The sequence below is a fragment of the Mangifera indica genome, chromosome 12 (genome assembly GCF_011075055.1).
Source record: "Mangifera indica cultivar Alphonso chromosome 12, CATAS_Mindica_2.1, whole genome shotgun sequence".
In the NCBI taxonomy this organism is placed as follows: domain Eukaryota; kingdom Viridiplantae; phylum Streptophyta; class Magnoliopsida; order Sapindales; family Anacardiaceae; genus Mangifera; species Mangifera indica.
In genome coordinates, this window is record NC_058148.1 from 9,758,032 (window position 1) to 9,779,643 (window position 21,612).

Genomic DNA, 21,612 nt, shown 5'->3' on the forward strand with positions numbered 1-21,612 from the left:
AACTAGTTGTCAACTTGTCACTTCTGTAGACTTTAAAGTGGGTTTGCAAAAGTGATTACAGTTCAGGCTTTGTAGTGAGAGCTTATTGGAAGTGGGCTGACGCCTCTTTCATTTAAAGTTGGACTCTTCAGGCTGGACCTTATGTCTCTGCTCTTTATAGAGTTTTCTATCTGTGGCGCTTGATCTTTGTCAAACGTGGATTAGCTTGTTCACATTTATGGGTGGACTTGAGCTCATATCATTGTTTAGCTTGAAAGAACCAAACTTGAGCCAAAACAGTTTTAGTTTGAGTTTAAACTCAGTTCGTGATTAATGCTGGTGTAGGCGTCCATTTTTATTTTCAAACAATTTTTTCACTTCAACTTCTTCAGTGGTACTATTTATTAACTCAAGTTAGCCCTTGTTGGAATTCAGCTTGGATCAGGCCCATCTCTATTCACATTATTGTTGTTCTGAACTTGGTCAGGCCAGCAATTTTAGATGTTTGGAAGCCTAAATATAAAGGAGACCTTCTTCTTGGACCCAAACTAAATGCTCTGTTATGACTCAAAACCACTTCAACCTTTCTTAAGAAATAAATCGATCTAACAGTTTCACAGAAACCCAAATGCCATTTCAACTGAACAGGAGCTAAACATTTGTTAATTTTATCACAAAGACTAGCAGCTTCAACATTTGTTACGGGAAAAAGTTTCTTTGAATGTAATCTTCTTCCCCTTTACAATATTGAGTCAACAAGTAATCTTAACTGTTAAAAGTTTCGTCTAAGTTTTAGAAATCAGTGAGAAGTTGATACATGGAAGATCATCCACTAAAAGGTTGCCTTTTTACTGCAGTTCTAATAAGGTTTGAGAAGCCTGTCACATTCAGGCTTGGGTGGAGAGATGAGTGCAAAACCATTTATGATTATACAATTTCAAAACTAACGACATTTCAAGATTAAAATTTTAATTTATTTGATATTAAAACTGATCACTGGACTCAAGTAATTACTAATTCAGTGTGATTAATTTAGTTCCGAAAAAACAGTTTGATTCTAGTGAAACTTCTCATTGAAATAAACACTTCAAAACTTTGAATGGCCGAAGTTTTAAAATAATAGATATGATTATGGGGCTAAATGTTGACAACATAGCTCAATGAATCCACACACCAATAATTATAGAACAAATTGCAAATGCCCCACTTGTTCATGGAGAAGTCGTAATATAAATGGACAAATGGGTGTTTTCCAAATCAAATAATTTGGACTAAGAAAATCCAGGTTTAATGAATCATTTTTTGATGACGATGGTACAGACAAATGATAGGAAGCTTTATTTCCATATCAAATATCTACACGGCTTTGCCACTTGAGTGGAGTAATGGAGCAATATAATTGCCCCACTCATTTTCTGATAAAAGGGGCAACTGGGTGTTATCAAATTGAAGAATTTTGACCGGAGAAATATATTTCTGTTCATCAGAAGTGGGATGACACATCATTTTTGGACATATCTAAATTTGTCTTTATATGTTTGTGTTTTCCACTATCAAAATTTAACTTCTCTTTTCTTGTAAACATATCTCATCTTAATGGAACCACAAATGATTATGTCCAATGTACCTGTACCAAGGAGGAGGAAATTAAATGCGTTTAATATATTCAATCCCCCCTCAAACTCAATGGTCTTATCTCCTTTTATATGGGATTTGATTTTTAATATACACACATGTATCACGGTTGATATTATAAGCTGAACTAATTTGAAAGGCATAATTCACAGTAAAAGTAGGCTTATCTGCTGCAGACTTGAGAGTGAGGCGATGGTTATCTTGCTTCTTTCTTTGCATTGCATGAAAGAAAAGCTATCTTTCTTTAGTCCTCTTTTTGACTAATTAATTATGATAAACATTAGACAGATACAGAGAAGTAAAGATTTTGAATATTTTCACATTGATTTATAATAATAAAATTAAGACATTTCTGTGGAGGAGAAGATCAAATTTTCAGCATTTTGGAGAAGGGTTTTTTTTTTTTTTTGGGTGGGCTTGTAGTGATTATTTGATTATAAGCAAAACAACCTTTATAAACACCTAAACGAACAAGTAGAATTTGGTTGAAACTCCAATGAAAGAGACCAGAGTTGGACAGATTTGATGCTTGGAAATTATGGACGCAAAGGCATGATGATACCACTAATTTAAAAATCCTTTATTTGAAAACAAAAAATAGAAAATTTTCATTATGATGTTGCCGGCTTCAAAAATATGTTGGTGCATGTACTTGTCAATAATAAATTGGGAAATCAACTAATGGCCCTTATTTCTTCTTTCTAGTAATCAATTCATAGGTGGACCAAAGTCTCCACAATGCGCCACGCTCTGAAGACAATAGTTCTTTATTTCTCTTTCGTTTCTATTTTACCATTCAACCAAATCTCCTACTGAAGTTAACTCCTAAGAAAAATATCTTCTTTAAGGCATAATTAACTTCTTAAAAACAATTATTAACTCTAACCCCACTTTCCGTTCTGTAATTTTGTGGTTTAAACATTGGAACCCAAATCTTATTTTCCCCTAAAGGATTCTTGTACATAGCAACATGCCAAAGATTTCCGAGCAGGCTAAATCTTTTATCAGTGAGGAAAATCTATTGCTGCCATTAGGTACCATAACTTTCATTTTCCGACACATACATGCGTTTGGGCTATCATTGTTGTCCAAAATGGCTAATCTGAGCCTTTGTTGGTGGAACTCTTGCGATGTTTATGTCTCAGTGGTACTCCTATTTTTACAAAAATTATAGACCCGAATCATGAAAATGAAGAACACAAAGAAGCTACTGGATTTACTTCAAATCTGTAAATTATGGAACCTAGCTATGACTGAAGATTTTGCAAGATCTTCAACGTCCCACATGACTTTTTTAGGTGCATATTTATCGTATTTCTTTCTTATCAGAGCAGTGACTGATGAAGATAAAGATGGCTTTGGATTTTTGGCATAAAAATCTCATCAATGTGACTGCCTTAGCCCTGTAGGTGACCAATTTCTGACTAAATACAGATAACACATCACAATTCATTTACAGTTTTGATAGCATGTGATTAAGTTAAGAGAATGATTGGCATAGGGACAGCAGGTAGCTAGGTTTAGATTAATGCAAGTTCTACATACATACATTGAAAAAATTAAGAGAAAATTATAGAGAGCAGGATACTAATGCAAATTTATTTTAAAAAGGAAATTTTACTTGAGTAAGATTAGTGTTTAATCTTGGGATATCGTTAGAGGGGATTTAAACTCTTATTTTCATGTTTGGAATCCCAAGCATTATTACTCAAACTACCCCTTAAAAACATCATTGATGTTATTCGATTATTTGAATTAAGAATATTAAATTGATTAAATGTATCTTTCTACCTAGTTTTGTTAGTAAAATCCTTATTATAACTTAAAAATGTGGTCCCTTCCTCATCTTATTACTAGTCAATGCAAGAAAATATAATTGTTCAAGTCCAGAATCTGTTTGGTGGATTAGCTTGTCTTATTAATATAGCTAGGTTCTTATAGATTCCTCAATTTTTTGTTATTAATTTCGGCTATAGTAGGCCTGTTGACTTCGCTTCAACCATATTATGCGTTCTAGCTAAGTTCAGCAATAATTCACAGCCAACTTCTGATTCTTTGCTTCAAGACTGTTCTACCAGTTGATAGTTACAGGAAACGTCCATGTTCCAATTATAGATTATATTAATATAGACAGATTTAGATGGATAGATAGATAGATAGATAGATACGCCTTCTAATTTATTGATCAATCAATTATTTTGCCTTCTAAACAAGGTATGTTCAGACCTTACTGTTGCTGACCTCCATATTCAGCCAAAGCACTGAAGTCATTTTCAGAATTTCCTAAAATAGATAGCAAGACAAAATAGAAGAAAATGCAAAACATGGATTTTAAAAATAGAATTTATGTTGGTTGAAGGAGATAATGCCTTTGGTGACCTGAACCTATCAGAAAAAGAAAATGAAAGAGAAGAAGAATGACCGGCCAAGCCCTAATTCAAAGAACGTAAATGGGAATCCATGCAAATAGTTTTCCAACTCAGCCTCAGGTACATGAATTCAAACCCTAAACCTATAAATTAGTATTCAATATTTTATAAAATAAAAATGTATGGTGTGTCAAAACTCAAAAGCTTTGACTTGTGCAGTCTCTTCTTTTGTTTTACAGTTGGGAATAATTTAAGGGAGCTATCCTTTTCAACATAGGAACAGATATTTTTTTAACTATAAATAGCTATTTTTTATTATAATTGTTTATTTTGTTTTTGTCGTTTATAAAGGTCCATTGGCATTGTCTATTTTGTCTTTTTTCAATATTGTTTGTATAACTAAATTAATTGATTCGCATCGAATATGGGTTATCAGATGGGCAAAGGACTATTTTCCACCCAAAGTATCCTCTAATCTTAGGTTTTCATTTCTTAACTTTGAAAATCTTATTTACCTATTTATAGACGGTTAAAATTAACATAAATTTAACTCTTTATAATTTTATCTATTTCCTCTCCCCTCAAACTTTAAAATCTAACCATTTCCCATTAGGTCAAGTTTTAAAAAATAATATTCCTCTCTTTAGGATTTAGTTTTCAAATTCGGATACTATTGCTAGTGGCCTCTCTCTCCTGAAGTTTCATTTCCCTCTAACAATCTCTTTCTACTCAACTAGACGTCTGATCAATGTCAAATAAAGCTTAAGAGACAAAAATGAAGATCTCGTTTTCGTCTAGGAAGACGATCATCTTCCTAAACATCTTCTTTTGGGAAGACGATCATCTTTTTAGATGAAAACGAGATCTTTGTCTTTGTTTGGGAAGACGGAGAGTTTTATCTTTTCGACAAAGCTCTTCATCTCCTAAGCTTTATTCAACGTTGAATGGGTGTCCAACTGAGTGTAGAGAGATCACCAAAGGGAGAGGAAGCTTCGAGAGGGAGAGGCTACAAGTAATGGAGTCAGAGTTTGACAATTAAACCCTAGAAGAGAAAATATCATTTTTTTAAAACTTGACATAAGGGATAAACTTTTAGTTTTTAGGGTTGAGACGAGGGAAGAGATTAAATTTTAATTTATTTTTAATATTACAGATGAAATAATAATTTTATCTTTGAAACTAATACATTTAACTCTCTATGAATAAATGTTTAAGATTTTTTTAATTAAAAAGTAAAAACTTGAAATTAGAGGGTATTTTGGGCGGCAATAAGTCCTTTGGCCGTTTCAGATACACAATTGAATAAAAAATTGGTGGGGGCAGCGAATAAAATTAGGTTTACACTAGTGCAAATTACAATGAAATAGTTTCTTGCGTTTGTATTCTATACCTATGTCACATACAACGAGAGAAAGAATAGGAATAATAATACTATGTATATAATTTTTATGTATAATTTTATATATAAATAATGAGATAATATTATATAATTGAATGTTATTTTATCTTTAATTTTTAATTATTCAATCATATAATAATAAGTCATTGTTTATATACAAAACTGTATAAGACACATAGTACTTCTCAAATAGGAATTCGACATTAGAGATGTGAAAAGTATGATAGTCAAATCATGTATCAAAAACTTAATTTTACGTACTATAAATCGGTATTGTATCGTATAATACAACTTTTAAAAAATAAAATAATAAAAAATATAATTGACACATTATCATTTTAAAAAATATCACAAACACTTTTAAAAATTTAAAATTTCTCATATATATCCCGACTACCTCATCATTTTCCCTAAAAAAATATATCAATTCATATTAATAATATGTATTATATTATATGATATATCTATTATATCATATCAATTATAATACACCTTATAATATATAAAGTATCACAAGAGGCATATCATATATGTAAGATTGTCATAATTATAGTGGAAAATGACCAACTTAAAAAAATGTAGGATTTAAAGACTCCTATTTACTGTAATTTTTACTTATTCATTTTTTTTATGTTTTATAAGGGATTGGTGATGATGATGACTGCATAATGATGTGTTATATAAGGGATTATTATTTATCCTTTTGAGAATTATTTTATCAAAATCCTGATACAATATCATGAACGAAAGAATCCTTTCTTCAACCAATTTCATAAAAAATGGCAAATTTTTTTATTTTAAAAAATAAAAAATTTATACTAAAAAATCAAATATTTTAACTCTAAATTAAATATTTATTGTAATATCTTATACTTAAATTTCACAATTGAGAGCGTCAAATAGATTCAGATCCCCAGAGTTATCATATTTAGATTCAATTACTTCGATGGAATACTATCTTTTTTGATAATATCATTATTGAAATATAAATAAGTACATAGGATAAAATTGGATTTAAATCAAACTGAAATCAAACTCGATTTGATTTATGTATAATAGAGCTTGGGCTCATCAAGCTCGTTACAACTAAGTTTGAACTTGGTTTGAATTCGACTGAGTTCATTTTGAATTCGAATTTTTAACTAATTCGTTTAATACATATTGATTAAAATGATATTATTTTGTATCAAAAATTTTAACTAGCAAGCGTAACAAGCAAACTCGAACTCGAAAATGTTGGCTTGAGCTCATTTGATTTTGTTTAAGATTGGTTCATTTTAAATTTATTTAAATCGAGTTTAAACTTAAATATAAATAAATTCGGTTAGAATCTAGCTGTATCATAGGATTAGCAATATATAATTAATAAAAATAAGTTGAAAAATGAGGGAAATTAATTCACCCGCCATCAGCTGCTATTGAGCTGCCAGAAACAGGTTCTCAAGTCAAGCTTCTTATAAACATAAAAATTCAGTATTTTTCCCTGTTGGTCTTTAACTGTCATACACGTGGCAGGCGTCAACCTTATTCATATAGCCACAACTTTTATAATTTAATAAACCAAATCAAAGCCTTTGTTAATTATGATAAATTACTATTTTTCATTTAAAGTTAGAAAATCACAAATTCTAATATTTTAATTTCTTAAATTATAAATCTACCCACAAATTCTAACTTTATCAACATTATTACTCTTCATTATTTAATTTTTAAATATTTTATATTATCTCTTCAAACAATAGTCAATAATTTAGTTAAATTTGTCTTGGATTGTACCTACAAGATACAATATATTTAGGGTAAAAAGACTAATTTACACCTCAGATTTGGTGAAATATTAAACTCATGCCTATTAATTTTTAAAAAACCTAAATACTTATTATTATATTAAAATTAATTGTTAGAATTAAAAATAAAATATCATTTAATTAAAATATTTAAAAATTAAAAATTTATCATATTCTTCTATTCTAAATTTAAAAATCTAATAATTTTTCTTTACCTAAAGTTAAAAAAATGATTATTTTTCTTTTAAGATTTTTTTTTCTAGTAACCACCTTGGTTCTGACCAATAATTAGCCTTTATGGTATCTTTTTGTCTTATTGATCTTCTGACTATAATATGCATTTTTGTAAGAAGAAAATGATTTTGTTCTAGGTCGGCTTCAAAAAACAATAACAAACCTTAGATGGGGATAAGTCTTTTGGCCTATGTTTAGCTATGACTAGGCAATTCAACTTAAATTACACCTAAAAAATTGTAAATAATAACTAGAATCTTAATTAAAGTATGATCTTGTTCGTTGCACCTTGCACCTGATCTTATGCAATTCCAACAGTTAGTTTCAACTAATTGATTTTTGTAGTTAGTAGAAAAAAAAATTATATGGAAAAATTATAATTCAAAAAGTTGAAACTCGTCTATTAATTAAAACCCAAAATGTGCCTCTTAATATTGCAACAAACCGACAAATCGGAAATGGGGTTTTAGCAGATTCTTGCATAACTTAATTAACCGACCTTTGGTTTGGACCTTGTAATCTCAGACATATGCTTTCAATTAGCAACATAAATAAATACCCCAATTATTTGATTGAGAGAATGACAGTCAACCATACAGAACGGAAATAGTCGTTTTAAACCGAACCGGGGGGGTGAGCATCGGTAGTCACAGCAAGGCTCTGATCAATAAAGATAATAGATGGAAATCGAAACTTTAAAAAAATATATATAATTTTTTAAAATTTAATCTAAAAATGATATTATTTGTTTTTTAAATTAATAAGAGAAATTAGATAAAATTTTATTATTTTTAAGATATTATGATTAAATAATGATTTTAACTTTAAAACTAACCATTAATTTTTAGCATTTAAAGGTGAAAATTTAGGTTTTTAATACTTAATAGTACCAATTGAGAATTTTAATAAACCTTGGGTAGGAAAAAATCTTTTGGCGTATTATTGATGGTGAAAGTAATCTACTCAACTGTAGAGAGTCCTACACGTAAATCCCTCAACTCTTAAAAGTCTTCTACTGTCAGCACTCCATTTGGCTTGCCATCTCCATTTCCTCAGTTGTTAAAAAATTAAACAAAAAAAAAAAAAAAAAAAAACCCAATTGTTGATGGAACAGTGAAGCATGGACACGTCTGCATTTGCATGTGAGCCACGTTTCACAAACAGTTGCATGCATCACTCCACGTAGGATTCCTGCTTTCAAGAATATCAGGATGAGATAGCATTAAATCATGCATGAAGGGATTCTGGTGAAATTTGGATGGTTTTGTGGCATGCATATCTCGTGTATCTGGGGGCATTGTGTGATTCAAGATAGACCTTTCATGATTTTCCCGAGATTTGAAGGGAAATCTTTCAGGATTTTGTCTTAATTCTTGTCAATAACATTCCATACAAACTCCCAAATTTGCCTTATATTTCCCCTCAAATTATCCCCATCTTGATTTTAGGTTGACTTTGTTATGGGAGGATTAACAGATTTGTGAGCACGTGTCAATACCCCAAATATTAACTAGAATCAGAGTCTAATTTTAGTTGACCGGAAGAGAAATCAATTAATTAAAAAAAGTTAAAAGGTAGCAACTTCATTAATTTAAGTTCATGCATCTTCCTCTTCAACTATTCCTCTGACCATTATAAATACTCCCCCTCTTCTCACATTGGCAAATAAAACCAACAGCTGAAGAAACCATTTGCGAGTTCAGGAGTGAGAAACGCAGTCGTTTTTTATTTTCATCAAAAAAAAAAAAAAATGGTGGCTTCGGTTTCAGTTTCTTCTCTAACTCTGGTCTCCAAATGCGTCATCTTTCCTGACCAGAAATCAACTCTTGGAGACCTTAAGCTTTCAGTTTCTGACCTTCCAATGCTTTCTTGTCACTACATCCAAAAAGGCAGCCTTTTCACTCGCCCCAGTCTACCCATTGACTCTCTCATTTCTCTCTTGAAGACAGCTCTCTCTCAAGCTCTCACTCGTTTTCCTCCTCTCGCTGGTCGCTTGAAAACCGACTCCGATGGCTACATCTATATCACCTGCAACGACGCGGGTGCGGATTTTATTCACAAAAATGCCGCGAAGTTCTTTATTCGCGATATTCTTGCTCCGCTTCACGTCCCTGAAATCGTCAAGAGCTTCTTCGCTCTTGACAGAACTATTAGCTATGACGGCCATTGTAAACCGCTCTTGACAGTACAAGTGACGGAGCTTGCCGATGGTGTGTTCATTAGCTGCGCTGTGAATCACGCGGTCACGGACGGCACGTCCTTCTGGAATTTCTTCAACACTTTCGCTGAACTCGCGAGAGGAATGAAGAAAATCTCTAAACAACCCGATTTTTCTCGCGACTCGGTGTTGATTTCTCCAGCGGTTTTGAGAATTCCCGACGGTGGACTCAAGGTGACTTTCAATGAATACGAACCGTTGAGTGAAAGAATCTTCAGTTTCAGCAGAGATTCGATTTTGAAATTGAAAGCGAGAGTCAACAATAAAAGATGGATTGATAACAGCCACATTAACGCCGTTGAATTGATGGGGAAGCTAAGTAACGATCCGTTCTGTAATACGCTGTTGAAGAAGACGGAGTCAAATGCGGAGATATCGTCGTTTCAGTCACTGTGTGCTCTTTTATGGCGAGCGGTGACTCGAGCAAGGAAGTTACCTGCATCCAAAACGACGACTTTTAGAATGGCGGTTAACTGCCGTCACAGATTGAACCCAAAACTGGATCCATTGTATTTCGGTAATGCGATTCAAAGCATTCCCACATACGCGTCAGCTGGCGACATATTGGGTAAAAATCTGAGGTGGTGCGCGGAGCAGCTGAACAAAAACGTGCAGGCTCATGACGACAAGACGGTGCATCGTTTTGTGTCGGATTGGGAGAGTAATCCTCGAGTGTTCCCGCTAGGGAACTTGGACGGTGCATCAATGACGATGGGTAGCTCGCCAAGATTCCCGATGTACGACAATGATTTTGGATGGGGCCGACCTTTGGCTGTTAGAAGTGGATATGCGAACAAATTTGATGGCAAGATATCGGCTTTTCCTGGGCGTGAAGGTGGTGGTAGCGTTGATCTGGAGGTGGTTTTGGCGCCTGGAACAATGGCGGGGATTGAATCTGATAATGAGTTCATGCAATTCGTCTCAAGTTAATGTATTATGATGAACTGAGTCTGGTTGCTCTCTTCAAATTCAGCAGCCAAGTTGACTCCGTGTATCTTAATCGTACCAAAAAGTTGGGTCAATTATAAAATGTTTTATTTAAAATATGAGATCCATAAATGAGATGGTATTTGATGGAAAGAAGTGAATGTTTTGTGTGATGAAAATAAAATGGTGTTCAAATTATTGCATTCTCAAATTGATATCTGTCAATTATTAAAAATTTTAATTCTTATTTATAAACAGTTAAATTCAAATATTTCATCTGAGCCAACAGAAAAAGGGGATGAATCCATGAGATAAAGATTTTTTTATTGCATTATGTAATGAAAAAGTCTCTTTATTACATTACGGTAAGACAAAAAAATATCTCTTTATCGTACCAATATTTATTAGTTTACCTTTTATTCATGGGCCAAAGAACACTGGAGAGAACATCAGAAGAGATGTAGGAAGCTAAAGTTAAAGAGTGAGGGTGATATAGCTATTTTTGAAAGTTTTAAAGGGCAATTGCAGTTTGAAAAATATAAAAACCTTAAGTTTGAAGGAGAAATATTACTTTTCAATGTTTGAAAACTTTAGTTATGAGTAAAATTATTAGTTTTTAAAACTTAAGAGAAAAATATATTGAATTTTTTATCTTCTTAATAGAAATTAGATAAAGGATGAAAATTTGAATTTTTCAACTATTATCAGTGATTTTGAGATTAAATCAAAACTTAGTTAAAAAATATTCCTTTATCCTGTTTAATATATGATATCTATTAATGCGACGGGATTTGACGGAAAGAAGTGAATGTTTTGTGTGATTAGAATAAATTGGTGGCCAAGTTATTCCATCATCAAATTAGTATTAGTTAATTATTAAAAATTTAAATTTTTAGTTTTAAATAGTTAAATTTAATAAAATTTTAAAGATAAAAATATTATTTTATTAATAATATACTAAAAATAATAAAAAATTTATATTTTAATTAAAAAAATTAATTATTTTTTCATAATTAAATTTTAAAAATATATATTTCCTCATTTTAAGATTTCAAAATTGTAGGGTAATTTTTCCACGACCGACCACTTTTTCCACGGGGACGTCTAATCCCCGGCAGACGGTCAAATTGCTTGATATAACTACCAACCACTGACACATACTATGAATTCAGTCCTGTTTTAAATGTATGCCCACAACTCTACCCTTTACCTTTTGCTTTTGTCGAAGAGTAATATACTGTAGCTTCAAGAGATAATTTTTGTAATAAAATAGGAGATTTCATAAATAAAAATATACAAATTTAAATTTCTTTTTATGATATATTATGAATTAATTTTTAATTTATTTAATTTAATTGTTATAAAATTATGGTGTAATTGATTTAGTTTTGTATGTGATAATCGACTCAGGTCATGATTTTTATTAAAAAAATTATGATATACATTTATTTAAAAGATATATAAATATATATATATATATATATATATATAACTGAATAATTTTAAATTATATTATTAATTAAATTAGTGGAAAAGTATAACAGTCTTTCCCATCTACATAAACCACAAGTTCTAAATTATATATTCATGCTCAAAATCCAACTTGGTCAACATAAAAGGTTTTGACACATTGTCAAAGATAAAATTACCATATTACCTTTGATTATTACACTTTATAAATCTATTATGTTACCCTTAAATTTTCATTGATAATCTGGTGATATCCGTCTAGTTTGCATCTTTTTATAGTGTGATTTAGACCAAGGCGGAGAGAGCCGGAAGAAGATGACACAATTCAACATCAGAAGATCAACCTCTAGTAGAAATTTTTGTCAAATGTTTCCTGATTTAACTTCCAGTTGCTGCAGGTACAGCTACTGGGTTTGAGTCTTCTGCCTTCTCATGTTCTTTGTTAAGAATATGAAAATTCTAGAGACAGTTTTCAACAGCGTATACGTAAACAATGAAGTAAAGCGTAATTTACAACCAAATACATTAAAGACTAGAAGTGTTGATAAAAACCATGAACATGATTAAAAGGTCTAGATTTTAGGGACTTCAATAAGAGAGCAGCAGCAAGGGGGTTGGTGAGATTACACTAATCAATGAAGCTAAGCTAGAAAACAGAGAGTTGAAAGCTCACTTAAATGCTCATAGAAAATGCTATACAAACATACATGCAAATCGGTTTATGCACTGAAAGAGAGATGCTCATGTGCTGGTGTGGCTCCTGCCTCAGTATAATAAATCATTGCTAAAAGTAGCATGACATCATCATGAATGTTCTGTAATGCTCGAACCTTGAAAAGGCAAGACCAGTATGTTGATGTGCAAAAGGTGTCATAGGCAAACTAATTCATGCCGGGATCTAAACTTCTTTCTCTCCTTATTATTGATCAAATTATGTAGAGCAATGACATTTTTTATAAGAGAAGAAAGATGAATCACCGACGTACTTCATGCTCTTAATATTCAAACAAGGATATATATATATATATATATATATATGTTTGAGCCGATTGTCTTTTCGGGATTGAACCGATGATACTATATAGATAAAATTTCAGATCAAGTGACCAGTCTCAATAAATAAGTCAAAAACTTGATCTTAATAGGTGGTCGGTGGGTTTTCGAACATCAGTGATATATTACCAATTTCCTCGACTTCATGAGCAGCGATTTCTCAGGATACATGCACAAGCACCTTCTGGCTTTTCTGAGTGGCATTCTGTAAATCATATATGCGACTCAATTTCATGCGAAGATTAAGAAGTTTTGTCAGAAAAGCCAAACACAGATTTTCTGTTTTAGCAAATCTCGTCCATCTCCAGATATATCGTCTCCGATTTGTTGTTCTCCTGTAACTCCTCCTAGCTTTTGAGTTTATTGAAGAGTTTCTTATTGCTTGTTGTCCGGGAAGTATTTTCACCGTTTTAAAAACTTTTGAGGGGGAAATCGATATGTTAGATTGGGGCGGGAGAAAGCTGGCCCAATTCAGACCTGAAGCTTAAAAGGGGGCCGAAATAGCTTGAGGATTGAATGGGTGGCCAATAATGAGTCCCAAAAGAACTAATATACAACTTAAGTCATTTCAAGCTATTTACTAAATAGATTTTAAAGATATTTTTTCGTTTTGGTTTTACATAAGTTTCCTCGTGTTTGAAACGACATGGCCAAGACAGTTGGAGACTGAATGGTAAGAGTAATTAAGGTTAGATTCAAATTGAACTGATTTTGAGTTCGTATAAGCTCTAGCTCAGCAAAACTCGAGCGAAGTCAAGTTTGCTTTAAAGTTGTTTGAATTTGACTCGTTTGAGAGGAGTTGAACTTAATTTAGATTCAAGTTTAAACTCGAACCGAGTTTTGAGTTTGGCTCAAAACCGTAGAAAAAGAAAAAATGATTAAAACAATGTTGCGTTGATATGTATTAATCAAAATGATATTATTTTAGTGTATTTGTATTAAAAGTTTTCAGGTTCATGAGCTTAGTAAATTGAAAACCCTTAAATTCGAAAATATTTAACTCTTAGGTTCGATCAAATTCAAACTTGAATTCGCTTAAACCAAACTTATTTTGGGTTTGTTTTAGCCGAACTTATTTTTGAGTTAAAACCAAGTCAGCTAGAATCTAACCTTAGGGATCATTTAGTTTGAAACATGGACTCTGCATCAAAACTGAATCCATATCCGGATATGTCTAAGTTTATGTTTCATGATCTTCTATCTTTATTCTAAAAAGATTATGATCACTCCTGCATACAGTAATAGGGATATGGTTATTATTTTATGCAAGTTAGAAATGAGCGTCTCGTTACTGATGGTGCAGCATGAAAGGTTGCTTTAAAAATACATCCACCAGCCAAAAAATAAAACTGCAATTTGCCTTTTTCATGACTGAGTCAAATAGGGACAGACAGATTCATGAAATTCAAAGATGGAGGCAGACCCAAAGTAACGAATATGTCTGTATTTTTTATGCAAATTTTATGCATTTCTAGGAGACATTTCACATGAGAGAAAGCAATTTTGCAATTTCCATGCATTTATACAAACAATAAAAATCCAACAGAGAGATAAAACAATGGTTTCATGGGCATGACGAGGAGGATGTTGAAGCATATTTTATTGAAAGAAAATATCGATTACACCTTCCAAATTCTATCCCCTTGACCTCTCACACCCTTGATGTTAATTAAACCTAATATTTTTCGTCTTTTTTGTAAGATTGATGTAAATCTTCTTTTACAAGAAGCTTAAACGCAGATCCAATGGCGGATCTATTTCTGTTCCAATTTTATACGAAATTGTTGTCTTGCTCTCCCTGCACTCATTTGCATGCAATCTCAGCTTCTGTGGTTCTTCTTCTTCAAAGGAGTTTAACGGGAAAAGTTGAAGAGTCTCGATCACCCTTTCAGGCTCATCTGCAGATACATGGTTAACCTCTAGATAATCTGCAAAAAAACAACATGATGATTAAGTTAGAAGACGTCATCTTTCTCAAACTTAATACAAACAAAATTTAATCTTAAACGTACGTTTTTTAGAAGAAAATTTGTCCAATCTGCGAAGCACATCCTTCTCATCAACAGAAACTTTGCGACGCTTTTGTCTTTCCCTAGCTTTATGGTTTTGAAACCAGTAGAAAACATTTTTACTTTCAATCTTACCATAAAAGCTAAGCTGAGAAGAAATCTTCTGAATCTGATCCGTGCTGGGAGTTCGGAGGCCGGACCTGAACAAATCAGTCAAAACTTTAACTTGTTCGGTGGTGGGATTCCATCGCCCACACTTTGCTCCGGAGTTACAATTATTGTCACCGCCAGTACTACCACCATTATTAACATGATGCCCAGCTGATCTTATGTAAAAGCCTGTCATGCCGTCGTCCATATCTGAGCTTTTTCGATGGAAATGGAAGTCTATCTGAACTTTCTTTCTGAGCCTCTCTGTGCACAAAAGATATGAGTCCGTGTGCATATATAAATACAACACATAGAACAGTGAATAAACAATTATTTACTCTAGTCTTTTGTTTATTTGAATCGGTGATCAACGGATGAGAGAACCAGCTTTACCCTTATTTTATATACTGTAATTTGTGCATAGAGAGACATGCGCAAAAGCTGCCACTGTTGAACGTTTTGGTCGGCGAGCAGACAAGAAGTAAGTTCCTATTAAATTATCACCATTCTAGTTTGTATATGAATCCTTTACTCAATTTTTTTTGTCACTCATTGTTAGAGTGGAACAGTCTATTTGAGTTAAACTGATCTGTATAAATAAATTATAGTTTTATTCATCGATTTTATAATTATTATATTAAATAAATTAAAATTTTAATTTTAAATATTGTTAATAAAATTTAAATTCTTACTTTTTTTTGTGAAAACTTTTTTTATGTAAATTATTTTTAAAAGTTTTTTATCAAATTTTTGTTATCTGAGTCTATGGATGAATATAAAAATATGAATATTATAGATAGGGTTTTTGTGTTTTTCAGTAAAGTTATATATAATATATATATATATATATATATATATATATATATATATATATATATATATATATATATTGTCATGCATGCTTTGGTAGCCTGCTCTAGTGAGTCCAAGATCATGAAGACATGTGAAAAATCCAAACTTTTGTGCAAAACAACATAATAATTTATAAGTGAAAAAGAAGATTAAATTGAGTCAAAGTTGATTGTCTGATCTTTGTTGGACGGTTGTGATCTCAACTTCTGACATAGATGTGCAGTAAGGTTGACTATATGAGCACAGCTCAGTCAATAAAACCTTCTTTTAAGGATGTATGAACACAAACTAGAAGACAACAAAGCCACCAAATTGAAATTTGGGAGAGACAGACAACTCATGACCAGCCAAAAGAAAACACCATTAAACAAATGAAACTCATAAATGTATTATTTTTATGTCATGCGGCTCCAGTATCAGGCAACTACATGTCCTCCATTATTTCTTAACTAGTCGAGTAAATTGCTTCATCGTTTTGTTCAAATTTTGGAAACTTCAAAAGCACTTTGATCACAAAAGTAAGCGAACTCTTTGTACTTTAGGGTTTGTCCTTCAACTTCGGGATTTGCTTTGCCTGGCATGGAAATTTGGCGATTCCCTCATGAGAGTGAAGAGATTTTAAAGTAAATATTGTACTTTCTAAGCAGAGATAAATTAAAGCTAACCCAATTGCTTTCAGTGTAAAATTCAAAGCAGTGTATAAATTTCGGTTCATTTCACACTTGCTTCATTATTTGTTTACTGAAAGTTTTATAATAAAGTACTGATTTAGGTAAATTTCTGCTTGGATTAGTCAATGGAGTTGCAGGGCCAATTCCCCAGGATGTTCTCTTTATTTATAAAATATATATAGAAATGGGTTTGTCTGTGTGCACTTGGCAGTGACATTAAGAATAAAGATCACTGCTTTTCATAAGTTCTAACTCCTAGGTATATTGCTTCAAATTATTGTCTTCTTCTGTTTTCATTTGTTTGTTATTATCATAATTAATTGAGTCAAGACAAAACGATTAGGCTGATTACTCAGCTCTCGAAATAACAAGAGAATTCAGAAATGTACATTCACAAGAAGTTACAGGAAGGATTTAACAGGTGAGATCGATTATAGAGCCATTTCTGTCTGATTAATTGTCGTGTATGTGTGTCCACGTAGATTCTCCAACGCATGTATATTTTGAATCATAATAATAAAAAATAAATTAAAATAATTAAAATTAAATTAAACATGAGGCATTTATGGTTTATCCATCACTCTTCTCTCCTCCGACATGGAAAAACAAAGAAATGTTATTCAGTGAGAAACGAGAAGGTCTACGGCTAGAATTAGGGCACGCGTGAAATCTAGGCTGCCCCAGATTTCCGTCTCGTTTCTCTTGTCTTCTTCGCCATGTCTATCTGATCATTCATAAGGCGAAGGAAAACTGGGAGCTTAATAACAATAATGGAGACAAAAAAGTGAAGAAGCACTCTTGTTTATGGCAAACCATGATTAGGGTAAAAAACACCCAATTATAGAAACAAAATTTCGATCAGTGGAATTGGGCACTTTAATTTGTTAGCTGTTAATCAACTATGGAGGCCACTGACACAGCATCCGTGATCTGCTAATTAACTTGACTAGATTTTTGGAATAATTTATTGATATTGTGAACCCGACTGTGTTTGGGACCTTAAAAAGATTAAATTATACAGAGTCATTGCTTTTATCAAATTTTTATGATCAGTATTTTCAGTGGTAGTGTGTAATATTAGTATTCTTTAACCATAGTAGAAACTGTAAAATGTGAATGCTTAAAAGATGCATGAATGTATACACAATTTATTTTTCATAACTTCTCTCTTGTGGAAATTACCCATTGAAATAGTATACATTAATTCACTTTCAAATGGATCCAAATAATTTTAAAAAAAAATTGATAAAATATTAAATTTTTTAAGATAAAAATCTAAATTTAATTTGTTGTCACGTTTATAAAATAAATACAGATAAAAATCTAAATTCAATGTACGTGTCATATCATCCTTTCTGTATGTTAAATCTACAACACAATCGGGGTTTCGTGAACATGCTCATTATAATTTTTGCAATCCAACCACATACCTGTCCAAATCAAATTCTCGTGCGACCGTACATATAATTTTTGCTGACAATGTAAATAAAATCAATATAACTATACTCCCGCTTTTGAATACACCATTAATTATCTGTGTACCCATTATTTGTAAATAAAATTAATAAAATCATATAAACACACATTATTTGTATACCTAAATACATACATATAACATTTTCAAACAAAAATTATCTCTTGTAATATCTCTACTTATCATATTTTAGAAACAGTTTTTCAAAACCAGAACAAGGAGAACAGTTATCTATTTTGTTTATCTGTATCAATAAAATTATATATATTTAATACTAAAGTGGATACTAATAATAATATATCACTATATAATTTAATAACTTCGAAATAAATGTTAAACATATTCATTCATATAATGACACATTATCATTAATACTCAACTTAATATTTATAAATACACATTACATTACTCAATCTATATAAATTTAGGAGCCGTTTGATTCTAATATTTAAATATTACTGTAATAATTTATCTTTTATTCTTTTGTTTGATTTGTTAGTAATAAAATATCACAGTAATTTTTTATTATTAATACTAACATGAAAGTAATATAGATAATAATATAATTATCACATTCACTTTAAATATTTAAAGATTATCAAAATAATCTTGATTTTATTATAATTATATTATTATTTATTAATTTTTTTAAATAAAAATAAATTTATTTTTAATTAATATAATAAATAATATAAAAATATTTAAATATAATTATATTTACAAACATTTAAGTAATAATTTCTTGATATTATTTTATTATCTTTAATTAAACACGATAATTATTTATATCTACTAAATTTTATCAAACATAATACTCTCTTATATTTAATACTCTTATAAATACTCTACCTTCAAGATAATTTTTTTATTTTGATAATAAAATATTATTTAAACCAAACACAATCGTAGAGTAAAGCAACAACTCGCATTGCATATGACATCAACTAAAAGCCGGATTTTGGGGATTTGGCCTAGCATTGAATAGACTAGGTGGGCAGGGGTCTGTTTTAAAGATCAAGCCATTTCACCAAAATGGACGGTGTTTATGAATAGCAATTAAACATTACAAAGCAACTTGTTAAAATTTTCAGCCTACAAATTTAAAATGGAAGACCAAAAAAGAAAAAAAATACAAAACCCTCTCACAAAAAAAAATACCCACGGTTCCTCCATGCTGAAGATAGACTAACTGTTGATAGTTTGTATAAGTCAGGATTCTTCCACAAGATCGATACTACAGCATTTGGGCAGCTGTGTTCAACTTTTCAGCCAAGCTGAGCTGTGTCCTTGTGATGCTTGACAAATATAGCATTAGAAGTTGGTCCTGTTAGAACAAAGTAAAACCAAACAAACAGAATATAGTCAGTTCAATGCCCTACACTTGTAAAGGTTGGAAATTAACTATTGAAGTTGAGAGACAGCAGTATTCGGGGCATAACAAAGAATCACCTCACTTGCGGTAAAAATAAAAAAATAAATTAAAAAGCATTCACAAACTATATTCATGATCATGAGTTAATAATCTACACGGTTGAAGACATTGAGCACCACAAATGGAGATTACTTGAGTGTGTCAACAGACTTCAATTCAAACTACTGTGCAATCTGAAAGTTTATACTTTAATCTTACCTGCAGGTTGTCATTGATAAGCTTGTCAAAAGCTGGTGGTGAATGTTTGGGAAGGGAGCCTACAGCGTCTGATAAAAATCGCCCTATGTTGTTATCAGGTGCAATGCGTCCTTCCTAAGAAGAAAATAGAATACTAAATCAAAGCAATCCACAGCAAAGGTAGAACTATCAAAACGTTTTTTACTATAGGAAAGATAGAACCATCATACTCACCACAACATCATCAACATATTTGTAAACATCATTAATTAGAGTTACTAGCCGATCCATTAAAACTTCCATTCCTTCCAAATCACTAGGAAGTTTGTCAACCATTGTGGTCTTCAGAATATCAACTGCCATCATGATCAAATGTTATTCTTCAGATTGCATTATAAACCATAAGACATGTCAATCATATATAACTAGTTTAAAGCTTTGAATATACAAACATTCACAAGTTCCAAACTTATGACAGAGCTGACAAGTACTATCTATAGAGTGGACGAGAAAAAAAGAAAGAAGTGAACAACATAAACATACAGAACATAAGATTTATTGAACTGAAAAAAAGGAAAAGAAAAAGTTCTTGACAACTAATATAATTCAATTACTCTAATGCCGGATAACTAACACAATATTGCATTAAAAAAATTTAATGAGGTAACAGCAGCATTCAACAAATTTTTTCAGACACATCAAATGCACAGCATATACATACATCCAACTCGCTCAGCTTCCACCATTCGAAGATCAAGAGGAATTTCTTGAAATTGTGCAGCAAGAGGCCGGTCTCCAAGGGACAAATTAACTGAAACATAGGCTTTGATGGTACCCTCTCCATTCTTGAATCCTGTATCCACGGTCAGATGAACAGGATTGGAAACTTCTCTAGAATAAAATTCATGGATCAATGCACTGCCACCAGTGACTCCCAACCCGGTTGAAAACCTGCAAAAAATTCATCAAAAAATCAAATGGCAAAAAAAAAAAAAATCAGCTATCAAAATTAGTTTATAGAGAAAGAAAAAGGTACTAAAATGAAGTCAAAACTACAATGAGATGAGAATTACCATCCTACAATAACTTCCTGCGGATTCACCTTTAAATGAGACTTCAACATAGTATGATGATATTCAATATCCAAAGCAACCTGCGATAAGAAACAGAGTCCCATAGCTTAAGAGAAAATTTAGCTCTTTTTTGCTGTCGATGATTTTTAATCCTTTTCTATCTATTTTTAATACTTTTTTCTAGTCACCCAAACATATCATAAGCAAAAATCCAAGAAAATAGAAACAATTCGTTTTTTGCTAATCACAATATAAAAGGCAACTCTCTATACGCAATTTCTACTGTTTTGAGTCTAGATTAAATTCTACTTAACTCCACAAAAACAACAATTTACAAAACATAAAAGATCGACAAAAACCAAAAAGAAAAAGAAAGAACCTGATCGGAGAACTCGTTGTGAGGAACGACATATGAGTTACGAATATCAACGGTGCCGTCTGGCAAGACGGAACCGAGGAGTGTGCCAATGACGCGCTCCGCTTGGTCCGGACGCCTCACATAGCAGTCGCAGATATTGAAAATAACCAGCGGATGCACTTTCGCCGTTACGCTTGCCGTTGAACTAGGCGATGGGGAAAATTGCAACACCGTGCGCTCGGCCGCCGCCATTGCTTCTCTGATCTGAAAGAGCGAGTGCTAGGGTTTTAGGAGCTTGTATTGAAAGAATGTATTGTTTTATTAGTTTCTAGTTATTATGGGCCT

General features: G+C 31.8%; 3 protein-coding genes across 3 annotated transcripts; 1 reads left to right on the forward strand and 2 right to left on the reverse strand.

Moving 5' to 3' along the window:
* Nucleotides 1-9,050: 9,050 nt before the first annotated feature.
* LOC123192640 (uncharacterized acetyltransferase At3g50280-like) lies at nt 9,051-10,746 on the forward strand. Its single transcript, XM_044605268.1, has one exon. It carries the CDS (start codon nt 9,154-9,156, stop codon nt 10,549-10,551), a length of 1,398 nt encoding a protein of 465 aa, XP_044461203.1. The 5' UTR covers nt 9,051-9,153; the 3' UTR covers nt 10,552-10,746.
* A 3,968-nt stretch (nt 10,747-14,714) lies between these two features.
* On the reverse strand, nt 14,715-15,507 carry LOC123230323 (WUSCHEL-related homeobox 7-like). The gene is made up of 2 exons (XM_044656495.1): nt 15,084-15,507; nt 14,715-14,999 (listed from the first exon to the last, which is right to left on the reverse strand). The coding sequence occupies exons 1-2, from the start codon at nt 15,436-15,438 to the stop codon at nt 14,791-14,793; spliced, it is 564 nt and encodes a 187-aa protein (XP_044512430.1). The 5' UTR covers nt 15,439-15,507; the 3' UTR covers nt 14,715-14,790.
* Nucleotides 15,508-19,230: 3,723 nt separating this feature from the next.
* On the reverse strand, nt 19,231-21,612 carry LOC123192219 (eukaryotic translation initiation factor 3 subunit F-like). Its single transcript, XM_044604693.1, has 6 exons — nt 21,289-21,612; nt 20,910-20,989; nt 20,558-20,787; nt 20,071-20,192; nt 19,858-19,971; nt 19,231-19,551 (listed from the first exon to the last, which is right to left on the reverse strand). Exons 1-6 carry the CDS (start codon nt 21,517-21,519, stop codon nt 19,462-19,464), a joined length of 867 nt encoding a protein of 288 aa, XP_044460628.1. The 5' UTR covers nt 21,520-21,612; the 3' UTR covers nt 19,231-19,461.